General features: G+C 36.7%; 3 protein-coding genes across 7 annotated transcripts; 2 read left to right on the top strand and 1 right to left on the bottom strand.

The window, feature by feature from the left end:
* Positions 1-3,931: 3,931 nt before the first annotated feature.
* LOC111781315 (E3 ubiquitin-protein ligase UPL5) lies at positions 3,932-8,588 on the top strand. Of its 5 annotated transcripts, none has more exons than XM_087120268.1 (4): positions 3,932-6,065; positions 7,177-7,497; positions 7,642-7,766; positions 7,902-8,041. In XM_087120268.1, the coding sequence occupies exons 1-4, from the start codon at positions 4,154-4,156 to the stop codon at positions 7,911-7,913; spliced, it is 2,370 nt and encodes a 789-aa protein (XP_086976394.1). In that variant the 5' UTR covers positions 3,932-4,153; the 3' UTR covers positions 7,914-8,041. The 5 variants fall into 5 exon arrangements, with proteins under 5 accessions (XP_086976394.1, XP_086976393.1, XP_023517606.2 ...); XM_023661838.2 differs by having other exon boundaries at positions 3,933-6,065; positions 8,023-8,588; XM_087120267.1 differs by having other exon boundaries at positions 7,177-7,766.
* A 1,844-nt stretch (positions 8,589-10,432) lies between these two features.
* Positions 10,433-11,552, bottom strand: LOC111781574 (uncharacterized). The gene is made up of 3 exons (XM_023662243.2): positions 11,395-11,552; positions 11,008-11,139; positions 10,433-10,917 (listed from the first exon to the last, which is right to left on the bottom strand). Exons 1-3 carry the CDS (start codon positions 11,407-11,409, stop codon positions 10,618-10,620), a joined length of 447 nt encoding a protein of 148 aa, XP_023518011.2. The 5' UTR covers positions 11,410-11,552; the 3' UTR covers positions 10,433-10,617.
* Positions 11,553-13,125: 1,573 nt separating this feature from the next.
* LOC111781886 (uncharacterized) lies at positions 13,126-14,710 on the top strand. Its single transcript, XM_023662615.2, has 5 exons — positions 13,126-13,768; positions 13,846-13,954; positions 14,038-14,119; positions 14,239-14,290; positions 14,394-14,710. Exons 1-5 carry the CDS (start codon positions 13,505-13,507, stop codon positions 14,499-14,501), a joined length of 615 nt encoding a protein of 204 aa, XP_023518383.2. The 5' UTR covers positions 13,126-13,504; the 3' UTR covers positions 14,502-14,710.
* The last annotated feature ends 173 nt before the right edge of the window (positions 14,711-14,883 follow it).

Below are 14,883 nucleotides of genomic sequence, written 5' to 3' on the forward strand. Positions count from 1 at the left end.
AGCTCTCTTGTGGGGTATGGATTCCCTCGGTGGGACCGTCGGCAAGTCAGCATCGTTTCATCTCCCAAATTACAAATATACCCTTCCCAATATTAGTTTGCTTAAATTATTAGTTTAAGTCCGTGGCTTTTATGTCATTCCATTTAAGAAAATATTTAACTACCCAATTTTGTGTTCAACGTATTCTTCCTTCCACATTCAATTTTATCAACAAAAAAAAATAAATAAAATTTTATGATTAGTTTATATACATTGAAACTTATAATTCATTTGAATTCTGTAAATTATTTAAAACGAAAAATCTAGATGAAAATATAACTTATAAATAATAAAAATAAAAATAAATAATGGATATGTAGAATTGAAATTATATATACATATATATATATATTCAAAATTTCAAATAGACGCGTAGGAATTTAAAATAAAATTTGCGTGATATATTTGTTATCCTTTGTACAATTTATTTATTATTATTATTATTTATGACCTGCGAGAGAGCTACGGCTACGGTGAGGGTGCGGGATCCACACAGTATGTGTGTGGGTATTACGTGGCAGAATCGCGTATGGGGGCTCACGACAATTGTCAGCATACAGCTGTAACTTTAGTGGTGAAAATAACACGTGTTGGCACAACATTACGCCGTACCAGATCCACGCCCACGCTTCGTTTATGTACTCTTCAATTTTTATTTTTAATTTTTTTAACAGGCTCACGTGCCATGGAGTGGCTGTGCACACGTGCCTGGCGGCGGAAGGAATTTTCCAAAGTCAATACTACGATTTCAATGGATGAGGAGGCAGCCGTGGTCCTCAAATTGCTCGTTCACCACCGGCTTTAATATCGGCAAATAAAAATTCCAAAAAATTAAATAAATAAATCAAATTTTAACCACTTATTACGTGAGAAAAGGGGAGTTTGTTGCAAATCATTAAATACATATTTTTATTTAGAAAATATATTAAAATAGAAAATAGATGGTTAAATGAGGAGTGCCGGTTTCCCAACAAAGGGCAGGCATGATGATCCTCCATTAAATTAATTCCCATTTACGCTAAAAAAAAATAAAATCAATAAAATCCTTTTTTAAAAAACATTAATATTAACTATAGAGGTTAGGTGGGAGATTGTTTGCCCAAAAAAGGTACACACAAAAAAGATTAATATATTAATTTTCATGACGTTAAGAGAGGAAAATAAAAATAAAAATAAAAATAAAATGGTTGGTGATATTGATTTCTTAGGCCGCACACTTCCAAGGTGATGATACAATCAATGGGGTATTAAATATAAATTGTGTCCGTTTCAGATTAAGTGCCGAAAACAATAGTTATTATAAAATTAAGTAGTTTTAATTTAATTTATGGTAAAGGGCCAACATGCTTAGCTGTCAATCACCCTAATTGCACTTTGATTAGACACTCTTCTAATTAATAAACATTTAAATTATTAGATTATAATTTGATTTGCGCCCATTTTTGGATTCTATACGTAGTATCAGATTTTTCAACCTTTATTTATCAATACTTTTTAATTTTTAAATTAATAATTTTAATTATAATACGAAAGAACGTAGGTTTATCCTTATCTTATTGATTACGATAATAATGAAAAAAAAATATATGTATTAGATTTTGATTTTAAAAAATGTAACATTTAAATGATGGTTAAATTTTTTAATTATTTTGTTTGATTGTTTTTTTAACAGTTAAATGACCGTAAGGTTTGGTAGGGAAAGGAGGATTAATATAATTAAATGTGTGGCTCCGAAAGTCTTGGGTTTGTTCAATGCCACTTAGGAACTTTACCTCAATTTTTTTGGTTCTAGATCTTTCAATGCTTCTAGAAACCATTGATGGGTCTGGTAAATTTTGAAAACTGTAATTTTTTTAAAAAAAATATATGTTTATATAAATAATTAATAGATTTATATAAATGTTTTTTTATTAATGGAGATCACAAAAATACGGACACGAGCAATAATGTTTTGTTTTTATTTTTTTACTAAAAGAATATAGATAAAAAAGACAAAGAAAGAAAAAGGTAATTTCAAAAAGTGGATCTCTTTTAAAATAAAATAAATAAAAAGACAAGACATGAAAACAAACTTAGTCCAATTAAACTTTTTATTTTCTTTTTAATTTCTTTAAATATAAAATAAAAAGATAATGGCACTTGAAAAATCAACACTGGGATTAAGGTAGTAAACCACAATCACAACCACAAATTATATATATTTATTTATTATTATTATTATTTTTAAATGGTAAAGTAGTCGGTGATTCAGGTGGGTAAGTAAGTAATGTTTGGTGCATTTAAAAAAGATAGAATAAATAATGTTTGGCTCTGATTTTTTCTTATTATTCTTTAACCTAATTATTTTTATTTTCCCAAAAAATAAAATCTTCTTTTTCTCATTTAATATTGAGTTGTTCAACCTCCTTCCTTCCGCCATTTAATTCTCCTCCTAAAGTCAACCTCACTTTCCCCCATTTAATATTCACACTTCTCCCTATACTTCAATTCATCATTTAATTTTCATTATTCCCACTATTTTTTAATTTAATTAATTTATCCGGTCGTTAATATCGAAATATAATTCATAAATAATTGAAATGTATTCGTTATATTAGAGATTATAATTTTCATATAATCTATTATACACTAAAAGAAATTATAAAAATATTTCAATTTTGAATGTAAATGGAGAGAAATTATGGAGAAATTAAAAAAAAAAAAATGTTATTATTTAAAGCTATTGAATAAATGGGTTAAGGAGCTGCTAAATAGATGGTATTATTTGGGTGCGTCTCCAATTTGTCAAGAATGAAACGGGGTGGTATTCTTGGGCTGGGATTACTGTAGGCCCATTTATCAAAGCCCACTGGGCTTCTGGTCTCACCGGCCCAAATCACGACTTTCACACGACTGTACCTTGCATACAATACTTTCAAACGTTATTTGAGATCTACTCAAAATGACATGATTTTGTATGAGAAACGGATTAAAACTTAACCTTGTACGATGATAAATGCTGCCCGAGATAATCGAATACTGGATCTTCATCAATTTAGTTATTTTTGTTCGACATGTTTGGTTTCATAGAATTTGAATAAATTACAAAAGGTGGGGTGTTGTTGGATTGGATGACGGCTTAAGTATAAGGTGAAAAAGTAGGCAAATTGTGGGATGGAATGTGAATGTACGCAATATAAAAGGAAACCGAAAGATATTCTTTTTACAAATTTGAAATAGAAAATTGTTTAATCGGCTTCAATTTGTCGGCCGTGAATCATATGCTATAATGTATTATGGCTTGGTTTGAATTTTGAGACATTGGAAACATGAGAATGTCATTTTAAATTTGTTAAGTTGTTACTTTTTTGAAAATTCTAAAGAAAATAAAACAATTAATTTAAAAAATGATAAAAGTTTTTAAAATAAAAATAATTGATATAATTAAGATAAAAATAAAAAAAAGATATAAAAATGAGAATAATTTGTGATAGGTGGAATCGATCTGGTTGAGGGTCCCATCCCGTTTTATGGTATATTTAATTAGAAATTGGAAAGGTATTAATATTAATGAAAATAAAAAGTTTAAAAGAGGGAAAATTGGTAAATAATGGGGGAGACACGGTAAAATTGAATTGTTTTTTAAAAAAAAGAGAATAAAACAATGGACGGTGGAGATTAGTCGTAGTGGCGTAGGACTTTACTGATTTATTCTCGGTTTCAATAAAAACTAAACGATTTAGGAGGAAATTTGAAATCCGGAAGTTTGTTTTGTAGGGAGAGTTTAAAGGATGACGTGGAGAGATCAGGGCCATACAGCTACTAAAACTATTTACGTTACAGTAAAGTTTATTGATTATCGCTTATGAATTGGGAAGTTTGGAAATATAATTTGCAAAAAATTTGCATAAAATTTGCATAAAATTTGCATAAAATTTGGGAGTGACGCCTCTGACGTGAACCACTCCAATTTTCTTCCTCGTTTGTTTCTTCACTTTCTCTCCGATCTTCTCCCATCGCCGCTTGCGCCCCCACGCCGACCTTCTCTTCTCCACCGCCGAATCATTCTACGTGCTCTTGTTTTTGACCTTGGGCCTTTTGTTTTACATGGTGGTCTGGTGGCTGCCCACCTTCAATGTCTATCGCCGAATTTCCTACCAACGTCGATCACGTCCACATCAATAGCAGCAGCCCCAACGCCGCCGATCACTATCAGCTTAATCGAAACCATTCCCAGGGTCATCGTCATCCTTGCGTCTCATCCAAGCGCAAGTTAGATGAATATGCTCCCAATTTCGACGATGATGACGAGGACGAGGACGAGGACGTTCACTTGTTTAACTTAGTTTCTGTCAGAATGAAGAGGGGCGAGACGTGTGTGATCGACTGCTCTTCTGACGGCCGGCTCGGTGAAGGGACTAGCACCGACTGTGAGCAACGGGATTTTGATGCCCTTTCGACCTCTTTGGCGGCAGAAACCTCGCCAGAGCCCATTCCCTCTTCGTGCGAGTTGCAATTTTTTGTTAGAACGATCTCCGCTGGGAATACTATGGTAATGCTTGCAAATATTAACGATACTGTGATGTCGCTTCATGAACGTATTCAAGCTATTACGCGTATACCAATTTTCGAGCAGAGATTGATATATAGGGGAAGGCAACTCCGGCACGAACAGACACTCCTCGAGTGTTCGATACAGAACAATGCGGAGTTGCAATTGGTTGGTCGCATGAGAAGCACGGAGCATCCGAAGGCTTGGCAGATTGTTGACGATATGGTTTCGTTGATTCTACGACTTTATAGGGGCGAAACTGTGTTTTCTGCTTTGGAAATTATCAGTACCTCGATGACTGATTTCTTAAGTTTGGCTACGGCAACGGACTTAGATCAGACAATTAAGCAACTCCAAATTTTCTTGTCCCTCTCCGCCCCAGCTGCGCTAGTGATGCTTTATTTGTCTCCGATGAAAGGTAATAAAGAGTGTGCTGATAATCTGATTAAGCATTTTATGGATTTACTTCGCCATTCAGTTTCCAAACAGTTGCACAAGTGTTGTGCGATTATAGCATTAGAATTTTGTAATTTGCTTAGGAGAGATAATCCGGAGGATAGTTTATATATTTTATGCCGAAGTACTCTGGGTTCATTATTGGAGGCTGATGCAATTGCTTGCGGGATGAGATGTATAGAAAGTGTTAGGGAACCCATCAAAACACTCGAACTCATTCCGTTTGTTGACGAGTTAGCCAATAAATTGTCCATCGATTTGTCCTCAAGTATACGGTCTCCCACAAGTGCAGGGCCTTCTGCGACTGATATTCGTGATTTCACAGCATTTTCGCTTCCTTTGCACAAAGCAATTGAAGGACAACTGAGTTTTCATTGCTCCAAGCGTGTGCCTCTGTATAGGGGAGGTTATAGAGATCCTTCTTATGGTGAAGAGGGCGAATTTCTTTATAATATATATCTTGGTTTGTTGAAAAAGATGGATATGTGCCTTCAAGAAATGCAAAATTTCTTGGTTGACAAAGAAAAGGGGGACCATGTAATCCCATATCCTGGATGGTCTCAATATCTTGCAATTCTAGAAAAATTGAACAGCACCTCCCATCTCTTCCAGGGTCTTGAAGAAGAATTTTGGACAATCATGAAGCCAAGGAAATCTTCTATTTGTGAGCTTATTGTGAGATTTGCAAAACGTGGCGATGATTACTCATGGATTCTTTGCCATAAGGATGTAATGAATTCTGAATCTAGAAGGCATTTGTCGATGCTTATGTTTCCAGAGCCAACAGAAGATTACGAGGAGTTGCAGGAAATGCTGATTGATAGGTCCCAATTGTTGGAAGAATCGTTTGAGTACATCTCAAATGCAAGTGTTGAGGCTCTACGCCATGGACTCTTTATGGAATTCAAGAATGAGGAAGCTACAGGTCCTGGTGTCTTGCGAGAGTGGTTTTTTCTGGTCAGCAAGGCTATTTTTAACCCACAAAATGCCCTTTTTGTTGCATGTCCCAATGACCGAAGAAGATTCTTTCCCAACCCTGGTGAGCTTGCTGACATATTTCTTTAATAGCGTGTTTCATTTAATACGTTTTCTTCTGGATGCAAATAAGTTACCTTGAATGCCATACATTGCCAAACGTTTTTTCACTTTTAATTAGTATTTTAGTTGTTTTTGCCAAGTATGACAGGTAGACCAAGTGATGCTTAAACTGCTGTTTTCAACCATGTCAATGGACTATATAGGTTTATCATTTATGTGATGGAATTTTACTGAAAACTATTGAGGTTATCCATGGCCCATCAGAAGAATTTTTTTATCAATTGTGTGCTGTAGCAAGTTTTGATGTATATACTTTTTGATGTAAGTATTTTGTTTAGCATTACTTGTTCACCCAAATGTAGGATTCGTAGAGTGTTTTTCATTAAAATTGATGCTTATGCCTCATGCCACCTCAAGGCTTCCTCCTTGCCTCTTCAAGAGGAAAAGCCTTAAGGCTGCCTTTAGTCTTTTTATAATATTGGGGAAAGGCAGAAATCACGATAACTAGAAAACTGAAAATTTGTTATGAACTTCCTTTTTAGATTCAAGTCATTAATCTTAGGTAAAGTGATCGGTAATGCATTGGTTGAAAGGTTTCTTTTTTGGATAAACGACAGTGATTTCATCCCAAAAATTCAAAGGTACTGCCAAAGAGATAAGATATCTCTTTCCGATGAAAATTCCAAAAGATCAACTTGGTTGGAAGGTTTCATCATGTAAAAAGCGAAAGGCAACTCTTTGATTGATTTCATGATCTGCTATTCCTTCGAATTATTACCTGTACCCCATACTTTAATTTCCTTGCTATCGATTGCATGTCTTATTCCCATTTATAATGCAGGTGTTACTTTACTACTATAATTGAAGAATAAGAAGTTTGAAAATTATTCTTTGTTAATAATAAGTCTTAATCTCAACAACAAATAAAAGCAGTTCTTTTAGTACAGCAATATAAAGTATGTGGGAAGTTGTATTTATATTTTCATCCTAGACATTAGGGTTCATTACTGCATTGTGCTTCTACTCAGTTATGGTGCTGTTTATAAATTATGTGATGCAAACATTAGACGCAAATTATTCTTATCTTTACCTGTAATGATTACATGTTGCAGCTTCAAAGGTGGACCCTATGCATCTCAATTATTTCAAATTTTCTGGCAGAGTTATTGCACTAGCTTTGATGCATAAAGTGCAAATTGGTATTGTCTTTGATCGTGTTTTTTTCTTGCAATTGGCTGGAATGTGCATCTCCTTGGAGGATATACGAGATGCTGATCCATACTTATATAATAGCTGTAAGCAGATTCTTGATATGGACGCCAATATTGTTGATTCAGATGCTTTAGGACTTACATTTACTTACGATTTCGAGGAGCTAGGAACAAGAAATGTTCTGGACCTTTGCCCAGGAGGCAAAGACATGGTTGTCAATAGTAAGAATCGTGAGGAGTATGTTAAGCTTCTAATAGAGAACCGCTTCATGAAATCTGTCTCTGAGCAGATATCACATTTTGCAAGTGGTTTTACTGATATACTTTCTGACAAAATATTACACGAATGCTTTTTCAAAAACCTAGAGCCTGAAGATCTTGATTGGATGCTATATGGGAGTGAAAGTGCAATCTCTGTTGAAGATTGGAAGGTGCACACCGAATACAATGGCTACAAAGAAAATGATCTCCAGATATCCTGGTTTTGGAAGGTATGCATTTCTAGAATTGGTGTTTACTTTTTAGTAGCTTCTTGATTAGTTTACTTTTGCCCGGTTTGCCTGCTATTGCATCCCATAACTTTACATTCCTTTCAATCTCGTGCATTTATGCATTATCTTTCACAGCAATTCAGGTAGTGAGTGAAAACTTTATATTAAGAATGATGGCATCTCAATTTCTGAATGTGCAAGTACGCAGCTTGTGTTAGTGAATGAAACCTATGAACTCCCTATATTTCATCTGCAGATTGTGTCCGGGATGACACTGGAGCAGAGGAAGAATCTTCTGTTCTTCTGGACTTCAGTCAAATACCTTCCAGTCCAGGGTTTCAAAGGCTTGGCTTCAAAGCTCTACATTTACAAGTCTTCGTCTCCATGTGATCATCTTCCTTCTTCTCATACATGCTTTTTCCGGCTGTGCTTCCCGCCGTACCCCACCAAGTCTATCATGAAAAGTCGCCTTCAAATTATCACTCAAGAGCACGTCGGATGTAGCTTTGGTACATGGTAACCACCCCCCTTTTGCTTGGATTTTGTCTGCACATATTTTTGTTCTGGCCTTGTACAGAATCCACAGATAAGAATGGCCATGCCCGTGTTTTGTGATCAGACTTTTATTGCAGCTTCTAAGGTTTTATAGTCCTAGTTAATTTTCAATAAAATGTCATTCCTAATTTTCAGTGTCCAGAATTGTGGTACCCAAGAGGAAGAATTTTCTCTTACGCTAACTCTTATGGATTTCTTTGTATTAATTGCAACTTTAACTCTCAACTGTAAGTATTTTTCCGTTGTGTGTATAAGTTCTTTATAGAAGAGTTCAGTATCGTTCTCCATCCCATTATCTTCACATGAAGTTTAGGCAAATTACTTATTTGGTCATTGAAGTTTAACATTATTTTGGGTTTAGTACTTATGTGATATTATTATTTTTAATTCAAATATATGTTTTTCACTTTTTTTTTTTTTTTTTTTTTTTTTTTTTTTTTTTTAATTTCTTTCCTCCTTTCTCTGGACAGGGGTGTAGATCCAATCCACTAACTTAGAATCCAACCCGAGTTGGGTTGTATTTAAAAGGATTTTTGGGTTTGGGTTGGGTTTAAAAGGATTTTGGGTTTGGGTTGAGTTCGTTTTTTGGAACCTGATTTGGTTCGGGTTGAGTTCGTTTTCTGGAACTTGATTCGGTTCGGGTTGAGTTCGTTTTCTGGAACCTGATTTGGTTCGAGTTGAGTTCGTTTTTTGGAACTTGATTCGGTTCAGGTTGAATTTGTTTTTTGGAACTTGATTCGATTCAGGCTGAGTTTGTTTTTTGGAACTTGATTCGGTTCAGGCTGAGTTTATTTTTTAAAACTTGATTCGGTTCAGGCTGAGTTTATTTTTTAAAACTTGATTCGGTTCAGGCTGAGTTTATTTTTTAAAACTTGATTCGGTTCAGGCTGAATTATTTTTTTAAAACTTGATTCGGTTCAGGCTGAATTATTTTTTTAAAACTTGATTCGGTTCAGGTTGAGTTCGTTTTTTGGAACCTGATTCGGTTCGGTTCAATATTCAAATTATTGGTTCAAATCGACCTAAATCGAAAATCTGAAGGAAAAAAAAAATGAAAATAAAAATAGGCCCGAGCCCATGCAGCTCAAGTCCAGGAGTCATCGTCTTGTGTCTGCCCCTACCCCTGGCATGTTTGCATTTTGTCTCTTTTACTGTCTCTCTCTCTCACTTTGTCTCGCAATCTCATGCAATGAAACTAGGTAAGTGAAATGAATTCTTGTCTCTCCCACTTCTCACACACTCGCGTCACAACTTTTGGTTTCATCATTTGTTCGACCCCTCTCGGTTCTCTTTACTCCCATCACAACTTTTGGTTTCATCATTTGTTCGACCCCTCTCGGTTCTCTTTGTGTTGTCGTTTGACTTCTTAGCTCATATCTCACTCTCGTTTCGTCTCTGTATGTTGTCGACGTCGCCCGCCTCTTTATTTCTCCGTTGAACTCTCTTCTTAGTTCTCATTTCTCCGCTCGACCTCGTCTCTGTATTTCTTGTCAAACATCGTTGCCGGACTGTCTATCTGCTCTGTCTCTTTGCTCTTCCGTCGAACTTCCCCGCTCTGCGTTTCTCATCGAACTTTTTTGCATGACACTCCATTGTTTCACAACCCGAACCCAACACAAAATTAGATGATTGAGTTGGGTTCAGTTGTGAAATTTTTTGGATTAGGTTACCAGTTCAACTAAATCGAACTTCGTTTGTTGATCCAAAAAAATCGATCTCTCAATCCAACGCAATGTAGACCATATACACCCCTATCTCTGTTGGTGGGCATTGGGCATTGTTGTTGAATTCATCATCTTTTCTTGTTCTGTTTCCTCTCCATATTCTTTAAAAAGGGAAATCATTTCAGATCTGGGTTGTTCTAGATAAAGAAGAGGGGTAGAAGAAAGAAGATGAAAGGAGATAGGTTGACAGCTGCCATGGGCGAGAAAAGGAAGGAATTAAGGGTTCAATCATCTATGATGTACTTTGTTTCTTTTAGGCTTCTATCTTTTTAGATATATACTATATGTTGATTTTATCCCTAACATTTGAATAATATACTCAGTAACTAAGTTAATGGTAAGGTTTTGTTACCATCCAAACCATGCTATGTTCTTAGGGAACGAAGATTTAGAACAGAGTAAAATATGTTTTTATTGAAAGGTAAAGAACAAACCAAAGGTAGCGACTGTGAAACACAACATAATACCCATTCTATCTCCCAACCCTCATCACTTTGCCTCACACTGAGACAACAAATAAAACATTCAACCGAATTTGCTTCATTCATTCATTCATTCATTCATTCATTCATTCATTCCTCTGCTGGTACTGCAGCTTCCTCTTTCCCTGCTCCAGCTTCACCCTCCTCTTTCTCCACCTGCACCTCTTCCTCTGCTGCTACCTCCTCCTCCTTTTCCGCCTCCGCCGGTGTTTCCGCCTCTTTCTCCTCCACCTCAGCCACCGCTGCCGGGTCCACTGCCTCTGCTTCACTGGCAGCTTCTTCTTCTACAGACCCTTCAGCTACATCTACTGTCTCTTCTACACCCTTTTCCTCAGGTTCTGGCACTGCAGCTACATCAGGCTCCGGCGATTCTACGGGGGTTGATTCAACCTACAACACCCAGATAGCACAATTCATTATAAGTTGTAATCCAAATGGGAAGCAAATCAATACATATATATATTTTCTTCTTTTGCTTGCCTCCACAGCTTCTTCCTTTGGTTCTTGTGCAGGCTCTTCAGCTACAGCTACTGCCTCTTCTACAGCCTTTTCCTCTGGTACGATCACTGCCGGCTCCTCTGCCGCTGGCAGTACTACAGGGGCTGAATCAACCTACAACACCCACATCGCATAATTCTTCAATTCAAAACTAAAAGTAGCTTATAAGCTGCGATGATCCAAGAAAAAACATGTCATTCACTGGCATTCGTTTGTTTTGTTCTTTTGCTTGAAGAACACGTACCAACACAGAAAATCCCACATCGCAAGATCATTTACAAACATTTATATAATATGAAATTAAAAGGGTTTCAAAAGGGTTTGATCTGCATCAAATATTACAAAAACTGAACCCAAAGCTTGAATTACCTCAACGGTGGCCATTTGAGAAAGGTGAAAGGAAGCAAAGGAAGTGAAGAAAGTGAATTAAAAAGGAAAATGCCCAGATGAGCTTAGAGTGAGTTGATTGAAGCATTAAACAGAGAGAGAGGGTTTATATAGGTGTATGACAAACGCTGGATTGCAATAAAATATAATGAGGTTGCTGGAAACAGAGCCATGTGGACTCCACGTAATTCTTTACTCATTTTGCCACCTCATTTACCCCCACATTCTTTGTCCACTCTGCATACTTTCCTTTGAAAACACAAAATTTGTCTTTTTGTGACACAACAAACGAGAAAAAGATAGTACACATCGAGAATTATTGAGAGAAGAGTCTCATGTCGAGTAATTAAGGGAATGATCATAAACTAAAATAACTAAAGCTTATAATATGGACAATATCGCAACCTAATAAATAAAACTTTTACGTCCTACCACCTCACGTAGGGCGGTGGCTGAAGTGGAGACCGGGCCAGCAAATGCGATCTTGACCATTGAATGAACATAGAGATGGACCCCATGAAACAGAAGTTGTGCTGGCGTGGCAGGGCTTGGGAATGTAACCGCCCTTCCGATTTGGAAAGGGTCCACCTGGATTTGGTTTCCAGGTCGGACGCTCGTGACCCCGGTCCCACCTTTGCTACCCGCCATTTAATTTGCCACGCCATACCTCACTCATTTCAATATTCTCCAACACACAAATCTTTCAACCTTACTCCCCAAATTACCCACTCCAATTTTAAATTTATATAAAATTATTATATGAAATATTAAAATTTTCTGAAATTAAGACCCACTTAGTCCCTATTTCAAGGGTTCAAATTCTTAGAACCATAGAAACTCACAAATTTTAAAGTTTCTAAGTTTTTTAAATGTCACACCAAATATCAAATCCATTGCATAGCATCATTACTCATCACATTTTCAAAATATTTGTATTTAATCGATATTTTCTTGTTTATTAAATAAATAATTATGAATTGTAATTGGGATTAATTGAAGAAGTAAAAAAGTGAAAATTGGGGACGGTAAAAAAAAGTAGAATAAAAAAAAGAAGAGGGAATTAGAGATGTGGATCTCAATACATTTTGGTGTTTGGAATTAAGCCAAGTGGTCACTGGAAATGCGTGCATCATCATGCATTGGCCTTGCCTTCTCTCTACTATTATTATTTTAATATTATTTTAATTAATTATTATAATATCCAAAAGTCTGATTGAAAGCTGGACGGCGGTGATCCCCTTTCCCACGGGACCCACCCTTGTACTACAATATTCTTCGCCACGTGTATATTCCTCCCTGAAACGACATACTTCTCTGGCGTTTTGCGTCTTTTTTTAATTTTCCATTTATTAATAAATGTCTAAATTATAGAAATTATCGATAAATTTTATCTGTATTAAAAAAATACTTTTAACAAATGTTTCAAACTTACTATTAAAATTGATTTTTTTTTTTTTTTTTTTTTTTAATGAAAAAATAAGATTCGATTGGGCATGGGTGATGTGTGGATGGTGATGGTGGGAGACAATGCGTTACAATGTGAGTGGATGTAGGGGATTAGGGTAGCACGTAGGCATGGATGACGTGGACCACTGTCCCAAAGATTACATTGTGATTGTGGGACCCCTTGGTCAAGGCAACAGTTATAAACCTCAATTATTTTGATCAAGCAGAGGCCAAGTCATGTGGTGTGTTACCATTTTTTTTTTCCTTAAATTTTAATTAGCTAAAGAATATTATTGGAAATGTTGAATCTAAGCTTTTAGATGTTCTTTGTTGTCTACGTGGATTCGGAATTTTGCAGATATCGACGGAGGGCAGTCGGCTGTGGCGGCCGAAGTCCCCGACGGTGTGATGTTTGGGGCTTCGGAAGCCACCGTGTTCACTGTTCAAAGATTCTTGCTTGCAGAGCCAAACCAAACACCCAAGTTCCTTCCTTACAGAACCCTTATGGTGGAAGGAAGGGAAAGGCATCTCCCATGGCTATGGCTATGGCTATGGCTATGGCTATGGCTATGGCTATGGCAATGGCCGCCCTATTTCTCTCACTTCCTCATCACCCATCACCTCCATTTCACCCTTCCAAATTCCAATGGCTTTGGCGTTTTCTTCTGCACCAAGTTTCATCCATTTCCCCATCTCAATCTCAAACTCCAACATCCTCAACGCCCCCTCTCTTGCCACCACCAATAACCCCCGCCCATCGCCGGCGCCGTCGGCCAAGCGTCGAGTCTCTCTGAGCGTAAAATGTCACGGCGGTGACGCCGAGCCGGACAAAAAAGACCCTTTTGAAACAATCGACAAACTTTACAAGGACATAAAGAACGAACACATCGCTCCCTTCCAACCCAAATCTGTAATTTTACCATCTCATCTTTCCTCCCTTACAAACCATCAAAACAGAGGGTTTGAATTTCTCGTTTCATTTTGCAGAGGAAGCCGAACTTCGTCTCTAATTTCATCAATGCCTTACAGAAAAGAATAATATTCTTAGTGCAGCCAACAAATGATGGATCGATGGTGGGTGTTAAATGGAGAGTAGGTACATTCTCCAAACTAAAATCTCTTAGTTTATTTCAGTTTAGAGCCGAAATTTGAGAGGTTTAAGGTTGTTGGTAATGGCAGGGTGGCATAAACCCCTGATGGTGTGGGATAATGGTGTCGGCATCCATTTCCACCAAAGATATGTTGGAAAGTTGCTTATTAGGTACTTGAATTCAATCTATTTGTTTCCATTTTCAACGTCTCTTCGAGCTTTCTGCCATAGACGCCAACTAAATCCTTCTCTGTTTCGTTTTTCTTTGAAACTGAATGAATTGGATTCAGCAACTTGGAGAATCTACTAGACCCTGTTCTTCGCCTAGCGCCCGAAACACTGGTGAGTGAACCTACACACCTTCTTTCTCATTCCATTTGGTACTCATTCTATATGTTATATAATACCCATCTCTTTCTAAGACTTACAAATTTGTGGGGAGCAGAGGAATTGGAGTTGGGTGCGGGGAAAACAGAGGAGAGCTGCAGCCCTGTGTGTGGGTTTCTTCCTCCTCATTCTCTCGCTCTTCTTCTTCAAGTTTTGTGTTCGGTAGGGCCGGCGTTCTATAATTTGCAGAGCCCAACAAAGAAAGAAGGGACAGTCAACTTCTACTGCATTTCAAATACACCCATAAATTTATACCCAATTGTTTCAAAATTGCCCTTTCAGCTACCTACGATGTTTCTAGTATAATGCAAGTTCACTTTGTCATTTACATTAATTTTACCCAAATGCCATGCTCCTCATGTGCTGTTTTAACAATTTACTTGATTGGTGAGCGTACTATGCCAATATGTCAACATTTTTTTAGCGAAAGCTTAGGATAAACACTCAATCGGTTGAATAGAAGTATAGTATGAAGTTCATGAATTTAATAAATATACTAGAGGTTTGAAAACTTAAACATACTTAATTTATGAATCGAGGATAGTGTC

Source organism: Cucurbita pepo, chromosome 19 (assembly GCF_057944985.1).
Source record: "Cucurbita pepo subsp. pepo isolate OVF chromosome 19, ASM5794498v1, whole genome shotgun sequence".
In the NCBI taxonomy this organism is placed as follows: domain Eukaryota; kingdom Viridiplantae; phylum Streptophyta; class Magnoliopsida; order Cucurbitales; family Cucurbitaceae; genus Cucurbita; species Cucurbita pepo.

Excerpts from the sequence above, each read along its gene's own strand:
- LOC111781574 (XM_023662243.2), bottom strand. Across the intron at positions 10,918-11,007 it reads CAAAGGAAGAAGCTGTGGAG|GTTGAATCAACCCCCGTAGA; the intron begins GCAAGCAAAAGA and ends TGGGTGTTGTAG.
- LOC111781315 (XM_023661837.2), top strand. The coding sequence starts at position 4,154 with ATGTCTATCGCCGAATTTCCTACCAACGTCGATCACGTCCACATCAAT. Across the intron at positions 6,066-7,176 it reads AAGATTCTTTCCCAACCCTG|CTTCAAAGGTGGACCCTATG; the intron begins GTGAGCTTGCTG and ends TACATGTTGCAG. Across the intron at positions 7,767-8,022 it reads AGATATCCTGGTTTTGGAAG|ATTGTGTCCGGGATGACACT; the intron begins GTATGCATTTCT and ends TTTCATCTGCAG.
- LOC111781886 (XM_023662615.2), top strand. The coding sequence starts at position 13,505 with ATGGCTTTGGCGTTTTCTTCTGCACCAAGTTTCATCCATTTCCCCATC. Across the intron at positions 13,955-14,037 it reads GGGTGTTAAATGGAGAGTAG|GGTGGCATAAACCCCTGATG; the intron begins GTACATTCTCCA and ends TGGTAATGGCAG. Across the intron at positions 14,120-14,238 it reads GTTGGAAAGTTGCTTATTAG|CAACTTGGAGAATCTACTAG; the intron begins GTACTTGAATTC and ends AATTGGATTCAG.